General features: G+C 51.6%; 2 protein-coding genes across 16 annotated transcripts; one reads left to right on the top strand and one right to left on the bottom strand.

The window, feature by feature from the left end:
• The first annotated feature begins 736 nt into the window (after nucleotides 1-736).
• On the top strand, nucleotides 737-12,655 carry ATXN2L (ataxin 2 like). 15 transcript variants are annotated; one of them, XR_009497762.1, is made up of 23 exons: nucleotides 738-1,568; nucleotides 3,068-3,104; nucleotides 3,322-3,378; nucleotides 3,467-3,538; nucleotides 3,937-4,087; nucleotides 4,491-4,615; nucleotides 5,470-5,561; nucleotides 6,016-6,216; nucleotides 6,824-6,999; nucleotides 7,168-7,278; nucleotides 7,832-8,026; nucleotides 8,115-8,186; nucleotides 8,426-8,496; nucleotides 8,673-8,968; nucleotides 9,048-9,117; nucleotides 9,516-9,662; nucleotides 9,787-9,859; nucleotides 9,954-10,141; nucleotides 10,493-10,622; nucleotides 10,713-10,834; nucleotides 11,002-11,214; nucleotides 11,348-11,900; nucleotides 12,013-12,655. XR_009497762.1 is itself a non-coding variant. In XM_059898659.1 (23 exons), exons 1-23 carry the CDS (start codon nucleotides 1,273-1,275, stop codon nucleotides 12,189-12,191), a joined length of 2,976 nt encoding a protein of 991 aa, XP_059754642.1. In that variant the 5' UTR covers nucleotides 738-1,272; the 3' UTR covers nucleotides 12,192-12,655. The 15 variants fall into 15 exon arrangements, 13 of the variants coding, with proteins under 13 accessions (XP_059754641.1, XP_059754642.1, XP_059754635.1 ...); XR_009497763.1 differs by having other exon boundaries at nucleotides 12,142-12,201; XM_059898659.1 differs by having other exon boundaries at nucleotides 11,538-11,591; nucleotides 12,165-12,655.
• Nucleotides 12,656-15,102: 2,447 nt separating this feature from the next.
• Nucleotides 15,103-18,561, bottom strand: TUFM (Tu translation elongation factor, mitochondrial). Its single transcript, XM_059896128.1, has 10 exons — nucleotides 18,408-18,561; nucleotides 18,111-18,305; nucleotides 17,472-17,638; nucleotides 17,153-17,257; nucleotides 16,896-17,060; nucleotides 16,616-16,748; nucleotides 16,428-16,532; nucleotides 16,163-16,314; nucleotides 15,954-16,073; nucleotides 15,103-15,469 (listed from the first exon to the last, which is right to left on the bottom strand). Exons 1-10 carry the CDS (start codon nucleotides 18,448-18,450, stop codon nucleotides 15,296-15,298), a joined length of 1,359 nt encoding a protein of 452 aa, XP_059752111.1. The 5' UTR covers nucleotides 18,451-18,561; the 3' UTR covers nucleotides 15,103-15,295.
• Between the last annotated feature and the right edge of the window lie 5,984 nt (nucleotides 18,562-24,545).

The following is a 24,545-nucleotide window of genomic DNA, read 5'->3' as shown; positions in this document are numbered from 1 at the left end:
TGTGTGTGTTTTTTTTTTTAATTCCTCCCTCTTATTTTATACTCGACATAATGAAGTTTTCTTACCTTGTCATATCCTATTTCCCCTGCCTAGAAATCCATCACCCAAAGCTGAATTAGGTGTACTATCATAGTGCCCTGTGCTTCACCTAATAGATCTCATCTAATTCTCTGAATCTACCATTAGTTTGAACTCCTTGAGAGCAAGAAGTGGTTTAATTAGTTATATCCAAAGCACCTAGCCTAATGTCCTAATGCCCAACTAATTTGAATGAATGAAGGCTGCCTTCATTGCGGAGTTGGGTGGAGGATTTTGAACTAGACCCTAGGAACTATGGCCTTCAGTCTCTTTGTTACTACAGTTTAAGGGTTCATCCTAGGGCACGGAGAAACCATTAGGTTGAAAATCATTAAAATAATTTAGAATTAGGCATAGATTTATCCCCAAAGATCAGCATGCTCAAACTGATAACTTTAATGCCTATCAGTCTTTTATGTAAAGCAGATAAGGTCCCCATGCAACCTACCACAAGCCTAGGATAAGTCCCTGGTCTAGTCGCGGGATTTCTTTTTGCACTCAAGACTCCGCCCATGGGCCCCCAAATGGCGGAAGAACTGCAGCTTACGTCGTGACTTCTCACACGACTGCGGAGGTATCCCGACGCTACGCCGGCGGCCTAGGCGGGGCGGCCGGCTCTTCCTTCCTCTCTGCTTCTTCGGCTCCACCCCCAGCGCTTCACACGCTCATTGTGAAGCGACAGCGGCCGGCAGCCTTCCGGGCTGCTTGAGATCTAGAGACCATAAGTCCTTGGCGCGCGTGAGCGCCCGCGCTGCTCTTTCCCAACTCCAAAGGCGAGGGGCGCGAGATTCACCTTTTTTTATTCTCGCCTCTCCCGCCCGGAGCTGAACGCCCCGGTGCGCGCGGACAGCTCGCGCCGCCGCTCCCTCCTCCCCCTTCCTCCCCCTTCGGGAGCTCCCGCCCGGGCGCTCTTCCCCCTCCCCTTTCCCCGGCGACGCGCACGCGCGCCAAGCCGGCTCGCGCCCTCTCGCTTTCCTCCGGCCCGCGAGACCCCCTCCCCTTCCGCCTCGCGGCGCTTCCTCGCGCCGCGGTCTTCTCTCTCCACCCCCGACACCGCGGGGCTTGCCCCCGCCCGCCAACGGCGGGTCCCCAGCTTCCCAGTCCCCGTCGTTTCCCGCGCTCTCCGGCGGGGGCCCAGCCCCGGCTTCCTCTCTCCCTCCCTTCCCCCTAATTCCCCTTCCGGACGCTGCCATCATGTTGAAGCCTCAGCCGCCACAACAGACCTCCCAGCCCCAGCAGCCGCCCCCCACGCAACAGGCCGTGGCCCGCCGGCCTCCCGGGGGCACCAGCCCTCCCAACGGCGGCCTCCCGGGGCCCCTGGCCTCCACCTCGGCTCCCCCAGGGCCTCCCGCCGCTGCTTCCCCCTGCTTGGGGCCTGCAGCCGCTGCCGGGAGCGGGCTCCGCCGGGGAGCTGAGGGCATCTTGGCGCCGCCGCCGCAGCAGCAGCAACATCAGGAGAGGCCAGGGGCAGCGGCCATCGGCAGCGCCAGGTGAGGATGGGTGGGTTTCCGGGCGCTGGAGCCGAGGTGGCTGAGACACCGCGCGAGGCGGACTTCCAGCCTGGCCACCTTTGAGGGGCGCCAGGGGGAGTGGGGAAACCCCGTGAAGCTGGGGTTGGGCCCCTCAGGTCCAAACAGGTCGGAGGAAAAGGGTCCCCGGATGGCCACCGGGGCATTTAGGGGCCGTGTTCAGCTCTGCGAGCCTAGTCAGGGCTCGGGACTTGGGCTTTAAGGGCAGGCAGGGCGCATCCCGCCAGCGGCGTCGGAACGGGGAGTTTTGGGGGGGGGGGTGAAGAGGTGATCGGGGTCCCCGGCTCCATTACCACGAAGGGTCTGGCGGTCCCCGGCTTCAGCCAATGGGGAGTCAGCTGCGGGAAGGGGTTCCTGGCCGTAGCCAATGGAGGGGGGCGCGCGGCCCACAGTTTGGCCAATGGGGAGGGAGGGACTTGGGAGCGAGTTGCTACCTCCCCCTTCCCAGCCTGGCCAGTAGGAGGGGAGCAGGGTGGGCGGGGGGACGGAAGGAGGGAAGAAGCTGGGAGGACTGCGGGTCGGGAACCTCCAGCGCGCGCGCGCGCTCTTTCCCTACGTGTGCGCGGATGCTCTGTCTTATGACCCGGCCATTCTCCAGCCCCGGGTAACATATAGGGCAGCTGCTGGGAGTGTGCGTGGACGGGTTCGCCTGGTGTTCTTGGATGAGTGGTGGACACCCCACTCGGTTTCTTCTGTGTGTGGGTGTATGGAATTGAGAGTGGAGGTACACGCAGGCGCAGTGGGTTCTGATCGCGGGAGGGGGTGGTTAGAAGAGGCCCGTGGGCTTTAGTGCGCAGGCGCAGACCGGGCGAGGCTTCCCGGTGGATACGTTTTGCGGCTGCGCTGTCCCCCAGCCCCGCCAACGGCCCCCCTGATCGCCTTCTTCAACCGCTGGTTACATCACCCAGCGAGGAGCAGGGTTACCGGGCGATAGGTGACTCCTTCCAGACTGGGTAACAGGCTGAATGAGTAAAGAAGTCTAGAAGGGTGGATTGTAGCGGGAGTACCCCCACTCTCCAGGGTTTAGGACGTAAAAATGATGGTCTTTTCTGTTTCGGAGGTAATATGCCTGAGCTAGGTAGTTCCAAATCTGCACTCTCTGAGTTTCCACCTTTACATCGGGGATGGGTTATTTGTTGTCGAATATTGTAGCATTTGTCTTTTGGAATCATGCAGCCCTGGTCCTCTTGCAGAAAGTGAAACGGTTGTATTGAATTGGCCCTTAAAGCAATTGACAGCCGTTGATGATTGACTGGCATTTGGAGAAAATGGCTTTTAATGCCTGTTTTTCTTCCTCTATAAAGTGAGAATTTGAAAATCTTGTTGATTAATTGGTTTGTAGCCTAAATGATCATCTTCACATGGTATCTGGCTCTAGTGTACCAAGTTCTTTGAAATCAGTTGTATAAGAGGGATTGAACATATTTAAAAAACTAGTTTCTCATTTCTTTCTCTTACAGGGGACAAAGCACAGGAAAGGGACCCCCACAGTCACCGGTGAGTGCCTTTTCCCCCCTGCCTAAAGTATAGAGACCTAAAAGATGTATATATGGGTATATAGGACAGGTTAGGTGCAGAAATAGTCAGATGGGTTCAGAAGCGCAAGGGGTCCAGCACATACAAGGTGGGTGTGAGTGGAATGTGGACATTTTGAAGGAAGATGAGATGGTGACTGGCTGTTCCTTTATTTGTCCCTCTCTTGTGTTACTGACAGGTGTTTGAGGGTGTCTACAACAATTCCAGAATGCTGCATTTCCTTACAGCTGTTGTGGTAAGTGGGTACCTAACCCCTAGGTTGAGAAATGTAATGCATCCGTTTGCTAGAGGCACTCTTCTTTCTTTCCCTCCCGCTCTTTCAGGGCTCCACTTGTGATGTAAAGGTAAAGAATGGTACCACCTATGAAGGTATCTTCAAGACGCTGAGCTCAAAGGTCAGTGTATTCAAATTAGCTTAGCTTTGGAGTTACATGGGAGGAAGAGGGGGAAAATGAAATAGGCTCATTTCAGATATAAATTGAGTGGTGTTGGTCAACATTGTGGCTGTAATCATTTTTGTAGGCCTGTGCCGGAATAGTGCTGCATACACTTAAAAGATACGGGTTTGAGATTTGAGGGCTCAGTACTTTGATGTTAAAATGCTCAACTTTAAAGATGTGAATTTTTAAGTTTGGGACTTTGGCTAAGTCCTGTGGCTGGTGTTGAGAAGACAGTGCACGTTAGAATGTGGTGTTGGGGAAAGTTTAGAAAGGGTAAAACAAAAGTAGTCATATTTTTGTCTTCACATTTCTTGATACTGACCCTTGGGTGTTGGGAAATGGGACTTTTGTAGTTTGAACTGGCAGTAGACGCTGTGCACCGGAAAGCATCGGAGCCAGCAGGTGGCCCTCGTCGGGAAGACATTGTGGACACCATGGTGTTTAAACCAAGTGATGTCATGCTTGTCCACTTCCGAAATGTTGACTTCAATTATGCTACTAAAGGTATTTTTTGGGGCCAGGGTGTTATGTCAGACCCACTTCTTGAGTAGAGGGCAGAGAACGTGATGACTTGTTTCTCCTCCTCCCTCCCCCTCTTTACCATCTTCCTTTATTTCTGAGGAAGATGGCTAGATTTTTCTTCTTGAGAGTATGTCTTAATGTCTAAGATACAGTGGAATGAATTCCAGCCTGTGTTGTGGTTCTTTATACTTTCCTTGCTTTGTTTTCAACTCCTTGCTCCTTCTGAACTCTTAGAATGAGGCTTTTTATGCTGCACCCCACCCCTTGCCCCCACCCCCCAAACTCTGACACACAGAAACTTTTCTTTACTCCCGTGGTGGGAGGGGTGTTGGAAAGAAGGCTGTGAAATATCACCTGACTCCTGATCTTCAATCTGCCCTCACAGACAAGTTCACTGATTCAGCCATTGCCATGAACTCGAAGGTGAATGGGGAGCACAAAGAGAAGGTGCTTCAGCGCTGGGAGGGGGGCGACAGCAACAGCGATGACTACGACCTGGAGTCTGACATGGTACAGTCTCCTTCCCCGAGAACCTGAGAGCTGGGGAGCTCTGCTGCCAGAGTGTGGGTTGTTGACACGACGTAATTCTTGGAACCAAGAGTTGCTGGGGTGGGCGGGGGGATCTCTTTTACTATTGCTTGTTGATGGCAGTTAGATTCCAATGGAAAGGTACAGAAAATAACAAAACAAAAATACCTGTTCTTCTAGCATCTGTGATTGACAGCTGTTAACCTTTGCTTCAAGTCAGTTTTTTATCCAGCCTGAAAAAAAAAAAAAGATATAGATGAGATTGAATACTGTGTAGGCCCATTTTCCTTTCTCAGAACAACTACCGTGACCATTTAAAGTTGCTCATTAGTGAGTGCATTGTTATTTCACTGCGTTAATTTGTCTAAAATTTACTTTTCCTGCTTATAGATTTTGAATTTTTCATGTTGGTCTGTGGATCTAGTCATTGCTCTTAACTGTTGTGTGTTGTCCTATTTATATACATGTACATGTATGTATACACAACAAATTGTATTTATCCCTTTCCTTACTGATTGGTGTTTCTTTGGCCATTATTTTGGTATTAAAAATAGCGCCTTAGTGAATTTTTATAACATGTATCCCCATATACATATGCCAGAATTTCCCTGGGATATAAACCTGGAAATGGATGTTAGGTCTTAAAGACTTCTCTTTTGCTAGATATTGCCGGTTTGTACTACAGTCCGTAGTACTAGTTGACATTCCCACCAGCTGTGTTCCTTTTTTCACTCTTGATTTGGTCAGATTTTTAATCTTTCAACCTGATGGAGGACAAAGACAGGTTATTGTTGCTTTCCTTCCTGGGTTTTAAAACATTCTCCCTTTTCCTTTAGTCCAATGGATGGGACCCCAATGAAATGTTCAAGTTCAATGAGGAGAACTATGGCATAAAGACCACCTATGACAGCAGTCTCTCTTCTTACACGTGAGTGTCTTTTGGTACTTCTTATGTGGTACAGCTTGAGGTGTGGGGTCATCAACAGAAGGCGGGTGGGTGTGTAGGTGGAACATAGCTTTTGTACGTGCTTTTCTGGGTGCTGGGTTGCCCTCTTCCCACTCCTGATCTGCCTTGTGAACTGCTCCCGCAAAGGTTTTCTCTTTTCTCTTAACCTTGATTCCATGAGTAGAATTAACTGCTTTCTTGTCCATACTTTTTCTCTAAAACCTTAACAGATTTATATATGTGTCTAAGTGTCCCTCAGATTCAGAGATAGGCCTTGCTGCTCTGCCTGGGACCCTCCTAGATGCCAGTTCAATACATGCTGAGTTGTTGAAGGTTTTAAACACCTACATATCTGAGCTGGTGATAGGACTGATAGAAATGTCTTCCCTTTTTCCCCTCTTGTCCCGTGGCACTGGGATGGTCGTGGTCCTCTCAGGGTGCCCTTAGAGAAGGACAACTCAGAAGAATTTCGTCAGCGGGAGCTGCGTGCAGCCCAGTTGGCTCGAGAGATTGAATCGAGCCCCCAGTACCGCCTGCGGATCGCCATGGAGAACGATGACGGGCGCACCGAGGAGGAGAAGCACAGTGCAGTTCAGCGACAGGGTTCAGGGCGAGAGAGCCCCAGCTTGGCATCTAGGTGATTGCTAGGGGTGGCTGGTCCATGTGGGGCTCACCGTTTGGGCCAGGGCTTGAGCCAAGAGCTCGGTATACTCTTGTTGAAGCCTCACAGCCATGTAGGTTAATACATAGTTATTCCCAGTTCTTAGGTTTAGGAGACTGAAGTCTAGAATCATTAGGTAATTTGCCCAAGGTAACAAGGCTAAAGCTTACAGATTAAGGACAGGCTTTTTTCAGCTTTTACATGTTCTTTTTTCCTCTGCATATTCATTCATATGTTTTTCTACTCTTCCCTTTATGAAAATGAAACCAGAGTGTATAGTGTCTTATAAAAGCTGCACCTTAAACCACAGTGTGATACTACCTTTCTTGTAGGTCAGGAGGGTTAGGATTGTGGAGTACTGGCTGCTTTGTTCTGGTCAGGGGTTGATGCAACATAAGGGCATAATCCTGGAGCCACAGAACACAATAACCAGGACAGTTCGTCAAGTGAAAGAGTGCAGATAGCCAAAGCCAGGCATAGTTGTGTGTGTGTGTTGAGGCAGGAGGTGGACTTTAGGAGGAGGGCTTCATCTTTGTAAAATGTGTTTTGTGGCTACTTAATGTTATTTGAACTCTCTCCCCAGGGAGGGAAAGTATATCCCTCTACCCCAACGAGTTCGGGAAGGTCCCCGGGGAGGAGTTCGATGCAGTAGTTCTCGGGGTGGCCGGCCTGGCCTTAGCTCTTTGCCACCTCGTGGCCCTCACCATCTTGACAATAGCAGCCCTGGCCCAGGTTCTGAGACACGCGGTATCAATGGAGGTGAGTTATGAAGCAGACTTGTTGGGGGCAGGGAACAGGAAGGTAAGGAGGTGGGGAAGACAATTAAAAGGATTTAGATGGGTTAGAAGGAAGGTGTGTTGATGGTAATGTAATAGCAGGAACTCTGCCTCTTTTTTCCCATCTTTAAAAAAAAAAAAAAAAAATTAGGCCCTTCCCGCATGTCCCCTAAGGCACAGCGGCCTCTGAGAGGTGCCAAGACTCTGTCTTCCCCCAGCAGCAGGCCTTCTGGAGAAGCTTCTGTTCCACCTCCTCCTGCAGGTAAGATTCCAGTGGTGTTACATGAAGAAATGGATAGAAATTTGTGAAGGGATGTAAATGTGTCAGTTGTTAGAATGCTGGGATGGGAGACAGTTTCAAGATATGATAAGAGGTGTTCTGGAGGCTTGGATTTATGCTTTTTAGGAAATAATTTTTCAGTTTCCCTCGTGCAGAAGTCCCAGCGTGGCAATCCATGGGTTGTGTCTGGCCGGCAGATGTCTTTTGTTTAAATTAGTTGCCAACATTTTAAGACAGGAGAAAACAGAAAATTTCTAACTTCTTTTGAAATACAGAAAGTTCTGCCAACACTGAACCTGTCTTGCTGCATAGCTCTGGTTGGCTGGAACTGAGTCATGCCTGTCCCTTTCAGCATTCCAGTCTTTCATGGTACCCATGAAGCCATTTTACCTGCTTACCTTACCTGCCTTGCCCTTCTAAGTATTTAGGTTTGTGAACTTGTGGATACACTTTTCTTGGTGTTTCTGATGAGTCCCTGGTATCCATTGCTCATTGACCAGCAGTGACTATCACGTCGTTCTCCCTTTTCTTTCAGTAGGCCGGATGTACCCCCCACGCTCTCCCAAGTCAGCTGCCCCTGCCCCAATCTCAGCTTCCTGTCCTGAGCCTCCCATCGGCTCAGCAGTACCGACCTCTTCAGCTTCCATCCCCGTGACATCATCAGTTGGGGATCCTGGAGTAGGCTCCATTTCCCCAGCTTCTCCAAAGATCTCACTGGCACCCACAGATGGTAAGAGCCACCTGCCTGAGGGCCATGGACAGTGGGAAGTGTGGTTCTGGACAGAAGGGCCTTCATGCATCTCTCCTTTCTTGTTCAGTAAAAGAACTCCCAGCCAAGGAACCTGGGAGAACGCTGGAGTCCCAGGAGCTGTCCCGGATAGCAGGGAAAGGTGAGGATTTTTTTTTTTCTTTTTCTGCCGGAGTCTAATACCCCTTGGATTAGGACAGCCTTTCAATTAGGAAAGTTGTTGGAATTCAGACAATGTGTATCAGCCCTTTGATCCTAACTTAAAGGGTTTTAAAGAGCTCTTTTTTTTTTTTCTGTGGTTTCTTTGTCCTTTGGGATGCTGTGTAGCCACCTTCGAGAAAAGAAATGTATATTTTTTCCTTTTTTTGGTATTTCTCATAGTCCCTGGCCTTCAGAACGAGCAGAAACGCTTTCAACTGGAAGAACTGAGAAAATTTGGGGCCCAGTTTAAGGTGAGAAAAGTGTGGGAATGAGCTAGGATGTTAGGATGGAGTTGAAGGGGGTTTATGGAATAGGCACTGGGTGGCACCAAGAGGTGACAGCAAGCAAAGATGAAGGAAGGAAGGTGGGCTTGGGGTCTGGACTGGACAGTACTCTGTATGTTGTGTATGTGTTTCTCTCCTTCCAGCTTCAGCCCAGTAGCTCCCCTGAGACCAGCCTGGATCCTTTTCCTCCCCGGATCCTAAAGGAGGAGGCCAAAGGGAAGGAGAAGGAGGTTGATAGTCTTTTGGCTTCAGAGCCCATGGGGTCCCCTGTTTCCTCCAAGACAGAATCCATATCAGATAAGGAGGACAAACCACCCCTGCCACCAGCAGGAGGCGCCGAAGGGCCGGATCAGCCCCCACCGCCTTGCCCAAGCCAAACCAGTAGCCCCCCAGTGGGCCTCATCAAGGGAGATGACAAGGATGAGGGCCCTGTTGCTGAGTGAGTGGGGTGGGGAGCTGGGTGGGTATCGGGTGATGAGGGGCAAGCTGTGAGGGTTTACTTTATTTTTCTCTCATAGACAAGTGAAGAAGTCAACACTGAACCCTAATGCCAAGGAGTTCAATCCCACTAAGCCCCTGCTGTCTGTGGTGAGATGGGATGGGGGAATGTGGGCTTTGGTTTCCGTGAGGGAGACTTGGGAGCAGGGTGTTAGAGCACTGGAGGGGGAGCACCTGACTGTCAGGCAGCGAGAGGTGACAGAGTCTGGTAGTTAGGAGCACGGGCCCACTGACTCGGCTTGATCCTCTGTACCTGCAAGCTTTGTGATCTTAGACAAGCCACTTAACCTCTCTGTCTCAGTTTCCTCACCTGTAATTTGAGAAAGCTCATCTCATAGGGTTTGACGTGAGGCTTAACCAAGATAAAGCATAGGATGTGTTTGGCGCACAGCACTCCGTGGATGCTGTTGATTGCCGGGGGGGGGGGGGTGGGGGTGGTACGAAAGTCATTAAGATATCTTATACGTGTCCTCCTTTGTCTCTCACAGAATAAATCCACCAGTACTCCAACTTCTCCTGGGCCCCGGACTCATTCAACTCCCTCCATCCCGGTGCTGACAGCAGGCCAGAGTGGGCTATATAGCCCCCAGTACATTTCCTACATACCTCAGATCCACATGGGACCAGCTGTTCAGGTGAGAGAAGAGACTGGGTGGCCCAGGGTAAGAGGTTTGGCTGGGCTACCTGAGGGACCGAGTTACACCTGTTCTGAGCATTTATAAGCAAGTCGTTCAGTCTCACCTGTGTTCTTGTCCCTAGGCACCTCAGATGTATCCATATCCTGTGTCCAACTCAGTGCCTGGACAGCAGGGCAAGTACCGGGGAGCAAAAGGTGAGCAGGGTCAGGAGGGGCAGTCGGTGGCACTGCCTAGTGCCTGCTGGCAGATGGAGCTTGAGCTCTGCACTGTTTTTTCCCCCACTGGCAGGCTCCCTGCCCCCCCAGCGCTCGGACCAACACCAGCCAGCCTCAGCCCCTCCAATGATGCAGGCCGCCGCCGCTGCTGGCCCCCCTCTGGTGGCTGCCACACCTTATTCTTCCTACATCCCCTACAATCCACAGCAGTTCCCAGGCCAGCCCGCCATGATGCAGCCCATGGCCCACTACCCCTCGCAGGTGACTGAGGCGCAGGAGGAGGGAGGGGTGCAGAGCCCCCGCTTCTTAGAAAGCCCGTCTTCTGCACCTCCCAGACTCCGGGAGCTAGCGAGGGAGGCAGGCGGAGTTCTGGGTGGTGGTGTCCCACTTGGGCTTCAGTCCTGGCTCTGGTAAGACCTGTGCAAGGCAGTGGATCCCTGGGCCTTAGTAGTGCTACACTTTATATGGAAAAGAACTTAGTAGGGTTATTGTGAATGGGAAGCAGGGTGGTCGTGACGAGACCAGGGTAGTGCTGTGCCCAGGGTGCTCGGCAGCAGGCTCTGCCTCCCGAGCCCTCCGCCGTGCCGACCGCTCCTCTCCTTGCTCCTCCAGCCGGTGTTTGCCCCCATGCTTCAAAGCAACCCACGCATGCTGACGTCGGGGAGCCATCCCCAGGCCATTGTGTCATCCTCCACCCCTCAGTACCCTTCTGCAGAGCAGCCCACCCCCCAAGCCCTTTATGGTGAGTTCTGTACTTTCTCCTCTCCAGGCTGTGCTCCTCGGTCCCCTCCAGTGTGCTCAGCCCTGATTCTCTTCCCCTTTCCTGCTGTAGCCACTGTTCACCAGTCCTATCCACACCATGCCACGCAGCTCCATGCCCACCAGCCGCAGCCGGCCACCACGCCTACTGGGAGCCAGCCGCAGTCCCAGCATGCAGCCCCCAGTCCCGTCCAGGTGCCTGCCATGGGGGATCCAAGTGGGCGGGGCAGGAATGGGTGGCTGCAAGAGAGGGATAGGCTAGGGGTCATTCTCCAGCCGGGAGGGAGGACCAGGGGTCAGCAAGTGGTAACCCGGGGGACCGGAGGAGGAAGTGGCACTCACCCTCCATCTCCCCTTGACAGCACCAGGCGGGGCAGGCCCCACACCTGGGCAGTGGACAGCCACAGCAGAACCTGTACCACCCAGGGGCCCTGACAGGCACGCCGCCTTCTCTGCCGCCGGGACCTTCTGCGCAGTCCCCTCAGAGCAGCTTCCCCCAGCCAGCCGCTGTGTATGCTATCCATGCCCATCAGCAGCTGCCCCACGGCTTCACCAACATGGCCCATGTTACCCAGGTAAGAGCCCACGTGACCTGATTTGCCAAGAGGACCTGAACCCTCGGTGCACCTTTGACTTCAGGCTCCTGACACTGGGATTTTCAGAGCCTGTGTCTGAAAGGTGCTCCCAGCTGCTTTTTGTTCTCTGCAGGCCCATGTCCAAACTGGAATCACAGCAGCCCCGCCCCCTCACCCTGGGGCTCCCCACCCGCCCCAGGTGATGCTGCTGCACCCACCCCAGAGCCATGGGGGCCCCCCCCAAGGCGCGGTGCCCCAGAGTGGGGTGCCTGCACTCTCAGCTTCCACACCCTCACCCTATCCCTACATCGGACACCCCCAAGGTGAGCAGCCTGGCCAGGCGCCTGGATTTCCAGGAGGAGCCGATGACAGGATTCGTGAGTTCTCGTTAGCTGGGGGAATTTGGCATGGAAGAGCTGATGGGCTGCAGGTGGGGCAGGATGCACGGGTTCTGGGTGGGGAGTGAGGGGTCTTGGAGGCAGGGCTGTCCCACAGGGCGCCTGCCGACCTGCACCTGTCTGTGAAGTATGTAGGGTGGGCAGAAGCCACAGTCGCCGCCGCCAGGGGCTTGCTCCTGGCTCTGTCCTTTGCTTCCCTCCGTCCTCGCTCAGTTGTGATCCAGCAGCCCCCCTCCCCACTGCCTCCCCAGCTCTCAGTGACCCCGACTGTCTCCTGACTTAGCCGAGGTAAGGTCAGCGCAGCAGACAGGGCCAGGCTGGGGTGTGGGGGGCTGAGCTGGGCACATGAGGAAGGGCTCTGGCTCACTGGGAAACGGCGATTGATCTGTGCTTCTGACAGCCCCATGAGACACCTTGAGGAGGCGCTTCTACCAGCACTGCCCCACACCCCGCACTGGACGGCACTGGATGCAGGGACAGCTGCTTGGGTTCTAATGCTCCTGCTCTCTTCTCTTTCCCCTCCAACCAGTTCAATCTCATCCCTCCCAGCAGCTCCCCTTCCACCCCCCGGGGAACTGAAGATTGTCCTGACCGCGACCTGAGACCTCCATGAGTGGAGGGAAGAGTGACCTATGTCTCTTCCCCCAGCAGCTCGGACCAGTCCCAGCCCCCCAGTCCCCTTTTCCCCCCCGGGGGCGGGGGGAGCTGGGGAATTCCTGCCAAGCACCTTGAATGGGAAGGGCCTCAAAGTGGGCAGGGCCGGGGTCCAGCGGGGGTGGGGGGGTTCCTGCTCTGCCCCTGCCCATCCCCACCCCATCTTGCCCTTCCATCCTCTCATCTATCCCCCCCGCTGGAGACGAAGATCTTTTATTTTCTATTATTTATAACCTCAGACTTGGGCCCCCTGTTCTTTCTTCCCCATTAACTTGAATGACGTGCGTGAGAGACACAGATGCCCCACAAGGATGGTTGGACAAGGACTTTTACTTTTTATTACATAAAAATATTTAAAAAAAATTAAAAAAAATAAAATTTTAAACTAACTTAACCTGCTTATAGTTTCCTCTTTGGAGAATAGTGAGATCGCAGCTCAGTTTTACGTGGTTCCCAAGGTGAGGCAGTGTAGCAGTACAGCCCAAAGATGCCTTTCTGGCTCTGTAAGTGCTACACAGGCCACCCAGTCTCTGTGGCTGTTTTCTCCCCTCAAAGTTGGCCTCATAGGTATGGTTTGAGGTTTTCATTTCTAATGTAAGTACTTCATGAGTTATGTCTACCTCTTTACACTGAAAAGTACATTAGTGTTTTGGGCCACTGCAAATAAGGGCCTGACTGGTACACAGCTGAGAGGTCTTGGGTGTGGGTGAGAGCTGTAAGATGAAGCTGCTGGTGAAAGTGGGGAGAGGGCTGAACTGAGCCAGGCTGAGGGGAGCAGGAGCTAAATTAGGAAGAGAGGAGGCAAGTATGGGATGGAGAAATAACAGGCTTCAGAAGAGGGGGTTTTTTCAGAGACGGTTTGGAATTCTTAACTATAGGACCTGGCCTTGGTTTCTTGTCTATAAAGTGAAGATTTCACCCTTAGAGGATAGAGGATGGGACTGGTGTTCAGTTATAGGCAGAGAAAATTGGCTGAGACCAGGGCAGGAAGAATGAAGTTAGATATTGGGGGAGAATTCCCAGGTGTGAGTATCTGAAACCCGGTATTTGGCAGGCATGGCACTGGGGAAGACAGGCGAGGTGTTTAAAGAGGCGAGTAGAAAGGGGTTATCTGTAGCAGCTAACTGGCTGTTAAAAACAGGCGGGGGGCTTCCCTGGTGGCGCAGTGGTTGAGAATCTGCCTGCCAATGCAGGGGACACGGGTTCGAGCCCTGGTCTGGGAAGATCCCACATGCCACGGAGCAACTGGGCCCGTGAGCCCCAATTACTGAGCCTGCGCGTCTGGAGCCTGTGCTCCGCAACGAGAGGCCGCGATGGTGAGAGGCCCGCGCACTGCGATGAAGAGTGGTCCCCACTTGCCGCAACTAGAGAAAGCCCTCGCACAGAAACGAAGACTCAACACAGTCATAAATAAATAAATAAATATAAGCAGTCATTTAAAAAAAAAAACAAAAAAAAAACAGGCGGGTCTGGGGTTCCAAGCGACTGGAGCTGTCTTAGGGGCCATCCTTTGGGGTTGGGAGGCAATCCATGATGGAAGAAACAGGAGCAGGAAAGCCTTCAATTGGGCTCCTGATGTTTGCGGCGCAGATGGAGACAGGTTTCTGTAGTCCTGGGATAGGTGTAATTGCAGGCGTTCCTGAGTAGCCCTTTCGATGATAATTTATTCCTAAGAGCAGAAGTCTTGAAGTTGGAAGGGAACTAAGCCTCCCCGCCCCCCACCACCCCCGGTCAGGAATCCTCCTGTGAAACCCTTCAGCCTCACCTTGGACACTGAAGAGGGTAAAACAAGTAACCTCGCTTTACTGTTGGACAGTACTTTTCATGAAGTTCCTTTGTCCTCTCAAGTTTGCCTCGTTCTGGAATCACAGATCAGGCTGAGTTTCTCAAAACAGCTGCCAGGTTCGGCCCAAGACCCTTCTATGAGCTGCTTGTGAACAGGTTGTTGGTCCTGAATATACTCATTTGTCAGGATCCAAGTTTGAAAGGGTGCCCATTAATCCCTGCTGAATGTTACCTTTTTTGTTGGGGGTCAGCATCTGACCGGTAATTTCAAGTTTTTATAAGTCACAGCATTTTTTTGTTTCTTTTGGGCTGTGCCATGCAGCTTGTGGGATCTTAGTTCCCCGACCAGGGATTGAACCCTGGCCCTGGGCAGTGAAAGCACAGAGTCCTAACCACTGGACTGCCAGGGAATTCCCCCAAATCTCAGCATTTTACTCCCTGTGTATTTGATAAACAGACCTTGTTAATGTTAAATCTAAGTAAATGTTGAAAATGAAAGTTTCATGCTACAATTTCTCACTCCTGTTTGGAATTAGTGATATGGTGGTGATAACCCATCAAGCAAATTATGTATTTACCAAGTACATTTTATGTGCTGGGTAAGATACAGAGGTAAGATACAGTTCCCAGTATCAAGCTTAAATAAAGGTAGCTAGACATTAACAGCCTAGTAACTACTCAGAGGAAACCAGGTGGGTTTGGCACCTGAACTGGGCCCAAGCTATAACCACCTTCCCAGTCTCTCCCAGTAGGATGTCCAAAATATAGCCTATTATATGTAGCATTTTGTTAGGCAATCATACAAAGCTCACTAGAATAGCTTTCAATCCTAATTTAGCTTCTCTGCCTTTCTCAAGTTGTCACAGCAGTGGTGACACCTTTAATAAGACAGGAGCTTTTCCACCCTGTACCATAGATGAACTCTTGAGGCTAGAGAGGTGAACTCAGTTCAAACGGCTCAGGGATCTCTCCCAAGCTATGTGTCCAGCTCCATTTTTATATTCCTCATCCTCTCCAGTGTGTACAAAGGACACAAGGCACACAAGCTAGCTTTCTATTCACAAAACAGTTTATTGACCTACCTCACCTGGCCAGCCACGTGGCCCTCTGGCCAGGGGAAGTGTCAGTCTAGCTGCAACTCGGCTGGGCTGCAGCCTCTGCCCTGAGAAGGGGGCACGAGAGGCAGGAGAGAACACTGGCCAGCACAGCCATGAACACAAGAGAGCCCCAGCAGAGGTCCAGACTCAGCTCCACTTGATGTTCTTGTCCTCCTCGGTCATGGCTGGTGTGTCAGTGACGAGGCCGGTGCCGATGGTCCGGTTGCCATCTCGCAGGGTGAAACGCTGGCCTTTTTCTAAGATCATTGGCTGCCGCAGGATTAGGGTGAGCTTCAGGTCCTCCCCGGGCATGGCAAGCTCCTGGAGGGCAGAGACAAGGACCACTCATGTTCTTCAGGGAGCCTCCATTCCCTATTTGTTTGCTACCAAGGTTTTAACCTCCTTGGGAAAATGAAGCAGGGTGATGATTCCTTCTGGGGATACCTTCATCCCAGCCGTTAGGCACATGCAAACAGCATACGCAAAGGCAGGAAAGGACTGGTGATTAGTGTTTCTAACATTTTTCTTGAGAAAAAAATGTTTAGGGAATTTTGGGTTATACAAGTTTCTTAGTTACAGGGCTTCTCTGAGCCCTTATGTAAAATACACTGGAACTCTCAACCACAGGAACTCTTTTCTGGGAAATCTTTGTGGGTAAATGCTACCAAAGCTAAGGAATACCGGATGAGGACTCATTCCCCCTAAATCCACTGATCCAGGCCCTTCCGTCACCAGTTCCACCTGCATCATCAGCCAGCTTCTCTTTACGAGGGAAAAGTCCCCCACACTGTCATATACATCGTACCTTCCCTGGAGGCAGGACAGTCCGACAGGCCATGTCCCAAGTCAGGGAGAACATGACAGGCATGAAGTGGGATACAAAGGGCTTGTGGCGGCCACCCTCCTCCTTACTGAGGATGTACACCTGTGAGAGAAAACGAGGGTGGAGCTGGGCGTGGCTGGAAGCACCGAGCCTCTCCACGGTGCCTGCCCACCATCACAGGGAGCCCTCACCTGTGCCTCCACCTTCTGGTGGGGCTGGATGGAACCTGGCTTGGCCATGACCAGGCCACGCCTCAGGTCCTCCCGCTTCAAGCCGCGGACCAGGGCCCCAAGGTTGTCGCCTGCCTCTGCCCTCTCCAGGCTCTTGTGGAACATCTCAATGCCTAGGAGAGAGGAGAGAGGAGGGAGAAGGGTGTGAGGCAGAGGGAAGGCACAAGGGGTCTGCGAGGGGAGGGGTCATCCTGGAGCCCCTGGGTCCCAAGGCTTCTTTCTGTACCTGTCACCACACTGCGCATATTCTTGCTATGTCCCAGGAATTCACACTCATCTCCCCTCTTCAAAATGCCACGCTCTAGTGTGCCTGTCACCACCGTGCCCCGGCCTGGGAGAAACAGGACAGGATATCAAGAACTCCGGGTGAAGCTTCTGTGAGGGGGAGGGAGTGCAAATAAGCAGGGTCCTCACCGGGGATAGAGTACACTGACTCTATAGGCAGCAGGAAAGGCTTCTCCAGGTCCCGGGTGGGCACTGTGATGTAAGTGTCCACAGCATCCAGCAGCTTCTGTACAGACTTCAAGCCTAGCTCAGGGTCACGTTGCTATGAGCGGGAGGTGACAGGACTCTGAAACTTCCATTCTGCTCCTCTTACGTGCCAAGAGCCAGTCCCCAGACTCAGAGCAGAGCTCTGACGCCCATCCAGCCCCAGCCCCAGCCAGCAGCAGCTCCTGCCCGACCCCGCCTTCACCTCAAGGGCGCAGAGGGCGGAGCCAACGATGATCGGAGTCTCCTCCCCTTTGTAGCCAAATTCAGTGAGCAGTTCCCTGATCTCCAGCTCAACCAGCTCCACCATCTCAGAGTCCTGCACAGCATCCGCCTTGTTCACATACACCACCACACGCTCTACTCCAATCTGTAGGTGGGCAAAGACATAGAGATGGTGTCCTGAGTGGCCCAACGCCGCTCCCCCCTTCCTCCTTCCACCCGTACCCAGGCTCTGGGTACCTGTTTGGCCAGTAATAAGTGTTCTCGGGTCTGGGGCATGGGGCCATCGTTGGCTGCCACCACCAGGATGCAGCCGTCGAGGGGGGCTGTGCCTGTGATCATATTCTGGGGAGGGAGAGGAGAGGAGAGGAAACACTCAGTGTAGGTCAATGACCTCCTCAGCTCCCCAGCCACCTCCTTACCACCTGCTGTGACTGGCCAGGCCCACAAATCCATGATCTCAAAACCATACATCTCAAGTATCTTAACCTCCTCCCCACAAGCCTAACATTTTTCCCGAGGGAGGGCAGTTCCAGGCCCTGTCCCCAGCAGCTCTCACCTTAACGTAGTCTGCATGACCGGGACAGTCCGTGTGGGCGTAGTGGCGGGCAGTGGTGCTGTACTCCACATGGGCGGCATTGATTGTGATACCTCGGGCTCGCTCCTCAGGGGCGTTGTCAATCTCCTCGTATTTCTTAAACTTGGCCCCACCTCCCTCGGCTAAAACTAACGGAAGGAAGAGAACACACGTTTCAGCTAAAGTTCCAGAGATAGAGGAAGGGCTCAGGCCACACCCCTGGGCCCCTCCTACCTAAACAAAGGACAGTCTGGGAGAAGTAAGCTTCCGAGACGCCCTCCTTCAACTCCTGGAGCAGAGGTAACTTCAGGTCAGAAAGAAAGGTTATAGGGCCTCAAGGGCCATCCCTGTGACTTCTCTAGGGTAACACCTCTGCTTACAGGGCACTCCCCAGGGCTGGAGGGAGGCCATTCGGGGTCCCCCAATTTATGCATCACAAACTTCTTCATGTCTACGGGAAATCTGTCTCCTGCATCTTGCAACCTACTGTCCGCCCGAGTTCTGGCGCCTGGGGTCACACTGAACACCTCTAGCAGCCTCTCCGCGGGCCCCACCTCCCTGGCTCCAGGTCCCGCCAGCAGAGCTGGCGCTGCCGGAAGCCTCCACCCCAACCCTGCTTACTTTTCGTGATGGCCGCGGTCAGTGTGGTCTTGCCGTGGTCTACATGGCCAATGGTACCCACGTTTACATGGGGCTTGTCGCGCACATAGATCTTCTTGGCCTCCACAGCCAGGCCACGGCACAAGAGGGGCAATGCCGGGGCCTTCAGCGGCCGCAAAAGACCCTTCAGCAGTGGGGTCGGGCCGGCGCCGAGACCTGCCGGGGCAGAGGCTTGGAGTCAGGGCGCGGGTCTGAGCCCGGCCGCTCCCGAAGACGCCACGTGAAACCGGGCCGCAATCGCCCACCCCGCCCCCTCACCGCTGAAGAGGGGCGTCGCGCGCAGCAGGGTCGAGGCCGCCATTGTGGTCGTACTGGTGCCCGGACTAGTGTGTACCGGGCCCGGACTAGTGTGTACCGGGCACTGGCGGCGGCGCGTGCAGTAAGCAAAGGGCAACTGTGGATGGAAGTCGCTTCCGGCGGAAGTGAGGGCCGAGAGGGCAAGTCTGGGAGCTTCTAGCCCCCAATCTCTATGGCCCTGTCAACTTCCGGGCGCGGGACGTAAGACATCCGGGAAGGTGCTGATGGCTCTCGGCTGGGTGAGGGTAGAGAAGGTTTCCAAGGCGCCCTCGGGCCTCGCGGGCTCAGGGCCCACGCAGTTCTCTCTGGTGGCGCCGGGGGGCGATGTGGAGCGTCCCACAGCGCACGTACGCCCCGGAGGCTCATGGGCGTTGTAGTTCCCAGGGCGGCGAGCTGTGCTGGCACTTAGCGTGGGAGGGTGAGGCCAGGTCTGGAGGCAAGGTCCCGTCCTCCTTGAGGCAGAAGCGGCTGTCCCAGCGTGGATGACTCCGGAACGTCCTGGCCCCGAACCCCCTGGAGTGCGACCCACTGCGCGGGTCTGGCGACAGATCTGGCGGCCGTGTGTCGCAGCTGGAGGTAGGACCAGGCCCTGCGGCCTGGCTGAGGAAGACCGTCCTGGGAATCTTTCGGGGGTGGGGCTCTAGTATGACCCATCTCTCCAATGAGCCTTTGTTTTCTTATCTGTAAAATGGGAATAGTAGTATCTACTTCATAGGGAGATGCTGACGTCTGGCTCTGAGAGGAAATGTGCTGGGCAAGAGACAGAAAAGGGCTCCAGAAGCCTCCAGGTCCCACAGTCTTTGACCCTCAAATACCCTCGCTCCTGGCTCACAGACTGCGGCGACAAAGTTTGCCGTCCACCCTTGTGGACCCTCAGCAGCCCAGAGAGTAATTCCCTCGATCGTCGTTCCACCCACCCAATTTTACAGATGACCAGGTGAGGGACAAACTTCTGGTGCCTTTAAGGGCAGCCTGAGTCTTTCTTGTTCCCGCTGTGTCCCTGGCTCCTACCACAGGGCGGGGCACTCAGTGAGTACTCAATAAATGTCTGTTGACTGAATGAATGAGTGCAAGGATGACCTTTAACTTTCACATCCATCATCTCATCACCCTGGGATGATAATAGCAGCTGCTTAACCTTGATTAATGTTTCTGAAACTCATCAGAGCCTAAGACTCAATTGACGGTGTCTGTTTCAAATAGATTCCTTAATTCCTCCCTTGGAGATTATGATTCAGTAGTGTCTGGGCATAGGCAAGGAAACTGTATTTATTTTTAACACACACAAACACCCTTGTTAAGCTCAGAGGAGTTTGGGAAACTCAGAATTAGAGACTTTTATGGATCAGACGTTGTGGAAATGCTTCATATTGGTTCACATTCAATGCTCCCAGTGTTATCGTCTGTAATAGGCGCCATTATTTACCTCATTTTAGCAATGAGAAAACTGAGCATAGGGTGATCAAGGAGCCCAACACGGCTAACCTCCAAAAGAGTGTGCACTTAGCCACTGCACTGTACTATAATTTAACTGTCATTTTACAATGAGAAACTTGCTAAGACTTCTGTCCTCCTGGCCCTCCAAACCCATCAGCTCTGCTTACGAAGGGTTGGTACAGTATAAAAGGGTTCTCTTTGTCCCCAGCCTGTACCTCAGTCACTCCTGGGAATTTCCTAAGACACTATTGGCCACCATCAAGATGTGAGATTTCGGGGGCTGGTACTTGAACTGATGCTTATTATTTTAGTGGTGCTATATTTATTTTAATGTGTATTAGTTTGACAGAAAGACTGGCATTGTAAATATTGAGTTGAAAAAAATGAATCAATTTGAAAAACAATACTTGGTAGATAAAATGGGTGGTATGAATATATGGCAAATTTGGGGAGAGGTGAACATGAATGACTGAAATTTGCAAAACACAGTGCTCGGAAAAGAGTCCAAAGGGAGAGAGTTTCTTCTAGAGCTGTTGCGTGTAGCATTCTCTGTAATAGTCAGGAGTCTTGATTTACAGATAACAGAATTTACAGGGGCTGGTTTGAGAAGAGAGGGATTTGTTTAGAAGTGGTAGGCAGCTTGGGACTTCCCTGGTGATCCAGTGGTTAAGAATCTGCCTTCCAGTGCAAGGGACGCGGGTTCAATCCCTTGTCAGGGAACTAATATCACACATGCTACGGGGCAACTAAGCCCGCGTGCCACAACTACTGAGCCCACGCACCACAACTAGAGAGAAGCCCGCGTGCCGCAATGAAGAGCCCACTTGCCACAACAAAAGATCCCTCATGCTGCAACTAAGGGCCAATGCAGCCAAATAAACAAATAAATAAGTAACAAAAAAAAGTGGTAGGCAGCTTATAGACTTGTGGGGCAGGCTGCAGAAGTGGCTCCTAAGCCATAGAACTGATCTGATAAGAAAACCGCTGCTACTGCCGCTGCCACCAAACACTAAATGCCAGGACTTAGACTTATCTGTAACAGTGACTGCTTATGGCACTGAAGCCACTTTTGCATCAAGAAAGTGCCCTTCTCTCCTCTCCACCCCCAAAGCCAGGCAAATTCAAAGGCTCACATGGATGTGTCTGATTGGAGAAGTTTAGGTCATCATATTTCAGTGCTCTTGTATCAGAGGAGGCTGCGGGATGTATTTTTCTAACTTTGTTGTAAGAACAAGACTGATAGCAGGGAATTTCTCCAGATGTCCAGCCATGCTTATGACCAATATCACAGTGAAAGAGCAGAATGAATACAAATGCCCAGTACGTGGATACAGTAGCATAAATTTTGGCATAGCCACTAGATGAAATGTTGGGCTCAGGGTTGCAGAGACAAGAGCCAACCACCTGTGAAAATGCTTGTGAGCAGTGTTAAATGAAAGAAGTTTGGCCACTGTAAAAAAAAAATAGCAAGTGTACAAGGTGGGAGTGGGGACAAAGTGGAAAACAATTGTGATTTTAGGAGGCTGTAATTTGCTTGGAGAAGGAGAGATTTTTCTCACAAACATTTCTTTTATGTGATTACAGTTAAAGGAGTTTTTTGTGCAGAATCTTGAACTCTTTAAAAAAGATGCTCTTGAAATCAAACAACCTTCTTGGTCTCCCCAGCAGTGCGTTCATTCTGCTCTATGACAGACACTTTGAGCTCCCGCTTAACAACTATTTTTCCATCTTCCTGCAGTCAGGGCCCTGATTTTGTTCAGGTGGCCCTTTCCCCAGTTCCAGGAATAAATCCTGACAGAGCTAGCCCACTTCTGCTGGTCTTATTCTCCTTGCCAGGGGGTTTGTTTAGGGTTACGTGTGTGATTCCTTTGGGGCTAATGATTGGTAAGAGGCTATCTGCCTTGGGGAGGGCTTCCAGGAGAGGATCCCTCACTTTTAAGAAGGAGACACTGACGAGATGGACATCCTTCAGATTCTGGAAGTTGTTGGGTCTGGATGGGAAGCCTGGAACTACTGTGCCCATCATGCTCCCGGTCCATGATGAAGCCAAAATCCAGAAGAGGGCAAAGCGAAGAGGATCTTAGAAGTCTGGACTCCTCATGGTGTGAGATGACAAATGTCTTTATTGTTTAAGCCAGACTGTGTCAGAGTTGTCTCTTACTTGCAGCCAAATACACCCTAACAGATAAGTCTGCCTTACAACACTTGGTACCCTGAGACATATTTCTTGGTTTCACTTGTCTGAGACTGAGTGACTTGAGTAGGGCAAGGACTGGGCTTCCTTTATCTCCGTATACTCTGTGCCTGGCCACAGTAGGCCTCTGTGCATGTTTACACTTGAACTATATTAATGAGCCTTCCAAACCGAAGGGTGCTACCACTGTGATGCTATGAACCTAACATATCCAAAACCGGACACTCTGTATTCTCCCACACTCTCCTTACACATCTGAATAAATGGCACCACCTTTCTCCTTTCCCCTCATCGGACATCTATCCATTACCCAGTCCCACTTGTTCTCTCTCCAAAATAAGTCTCATTGTGACCACTTCTATCGCCACTGTCAATACTGTGGTTCAAACCAGGATCACCTCTCCCCTAGGTTACCTGATGACCTCTCCAATGGGTTTCCCAGCTTCTGTCCTTATTCTCAATACCTGTCAAATCCATCCTCCACACAGCAGCCAGATCAATCTTTAAATATGATTCAGAAATGAATCCTCCCTCAATGACTCCTTATAACACTTAGAATAAAATCCAAGCTCCTGCTTTAAAATGCGTGAACTGTATGGCAGGTGAATTATATCTCAATAAACCTACTATTAAAAAAAAAAAATCCAGAGTCCTCCCTGTGGCCCACAAGATGCATGATCTGGCCTCTGCCCACCTCTTTGACCCCCATCTCAGTACTGTTTTCCTCTCTCTCCCAGCCACACTGGACATCCTTCTGTTCCACAAACATCCACCATTGCTTCTACCTCAAGGTCTTTGCAAATGTTCTTCCCTCTCCCTGGAATGCTCTTCCCTGGAGATTTCCCCACAGCTTGTTCCTTCTCATCTTCCCACCTCAGATGTCATCTCTTCTGTCACTCTCGTATCAATGGTCCTCTTTAATTTTCTTCATAGCATCTAAATATCCAAAATTATCTTAGTAGTTTGCTTGTTTGTTGGGGTTTGGTTTTTTGTTTTTATTTTTTTATTCTGTCTCACCAGCTCCTGACAGTAAGAACTTATTTTTCACTCTAGGAACAGTGCCTAATGCTTAGGTGAAGAAGTATTTGTTGAAGGAAGAATTTGTTGAATCATTTCAGTTGAGCATTCAGTTCAGCATTGTGTTGGGCTTAAGTTTCTCGATGTTTTCAATGGAAGGCAAATTTTGTATTCACGTTCATTTAAAAAATAAAGGTGAGTCACTGTAACTTTTGGGGCTTCTGCTTTATTATCTATAAAATGGGGATGAGTGAAGAGGTTAAACCTTATGATCTCTAAGAGTTTTTGTAGCTCTAACTTCTAAAAGGAGGTGGGGTCTACTGTTACTGAAATAGGTTCTGGGGTGACCCACAACTTAGTGGCAAGTTGGGGACTAGGACCCAGAGCCTTGTTGTTGGTGTCACTCAACAGACTTATTGGAAGCTCAAGGGCATCCTTCACTCTTCCCCACCAGTCAGCCTGGCAGTGTCTCCTCAGAAATCTTTCTGGACATTCTCCTTGGAACTAACCTCACTGCACTGCCTTGGCCAGGTCAGCATCAGCCCTCTCCTGGACCACTGCACCCGTCTCCTGTCTGCAGCCAGTCCTAGCCCTCCCATACTGGCCCTGGATGCCCTTCCAAACACAGAACTCTTATCACACTCATGTCACTCAGATGTGACTGGAGACATTCCAGTTGGAAACACTTTGTGAATGTCACACAAAAGCTCCTAAGTAAAAGGCACTTGAGAGGCAACCTAGGTGTGTTAGTCATGCATGGCTTCCTAGAGGAGGCTACACTTTGAAGCCTGAAACCAGGGGGAGGAAGATTGGCAGAACTGGGGGAAATGGTGTGTGCAGTATCAGAGGCAGAACCTGAGTAAAGGTGGAGTTCTTCAGCTGTCAAAATGTTCTGATTGAGCAAAGCATGATTTGCTTGGAGGGTAGGAGGTTCTGGTCAAAGCACCAAGGCTGAATTTGACATCCCAGAAAATAGGACAAAATAAGAGGAATTTCCATCTCTTGGGGTGGGGGAGGGTCAAGATGACCTCCAGAAGCCCACAAGCAACCACTTCCCCTTCAGTCAGAGACTCCAGTTTTCCTTTGAAGAGCCACCCTCTTCCATGCTCAGCCCATGGAGTTTGATTGGAGCTGAGCCCATCCCAACCTCAGGTGATGGGGCCGCGATCCAGTGTTTACCAATCAGCATAATCTATTCCTCGTAGTCACAATTGTCTGTTCAGTGTTAGTATTTTGTTTCAACCCTCACTGGTGTACTGAAGTGCAGTTCTGGCACTGACTGCCCAGAGTTAGCACAGACCCCGCAAGTTAAGGGCTCACTCCTTCACAAGACTGCACCCACTTCAGATGCCACCTGCAAGTGGGGCCCCCCAACCATCTCTACTTCTGGTCAACTGCCTGCGGATCTGGGAGTTTCCCATGACCCCCGTCAGGTTTGATAATTTACTAGA

This window comes from Balaenoptera ricei, chromosome 15 (genome assembly GCF_028023285.1).
Source record: "Balaenoptera ricei isolate mBalRic1 chromosome 15, mBalRic1.hap2, whole genome shotgun sequence".
Classification (NCBI taxonomy): domain Eukaryota; kingdom Metazoa; phylum Chordata; class Mammalia; order Artiodactyla; family Balaenopteridae; genus Balaenoptera; species Balaenoptera ricei.
Note: the sequence above shows the minus strand (reverse complement) of the source record. Positions and strands in the feature narration are given on the sequence as shown.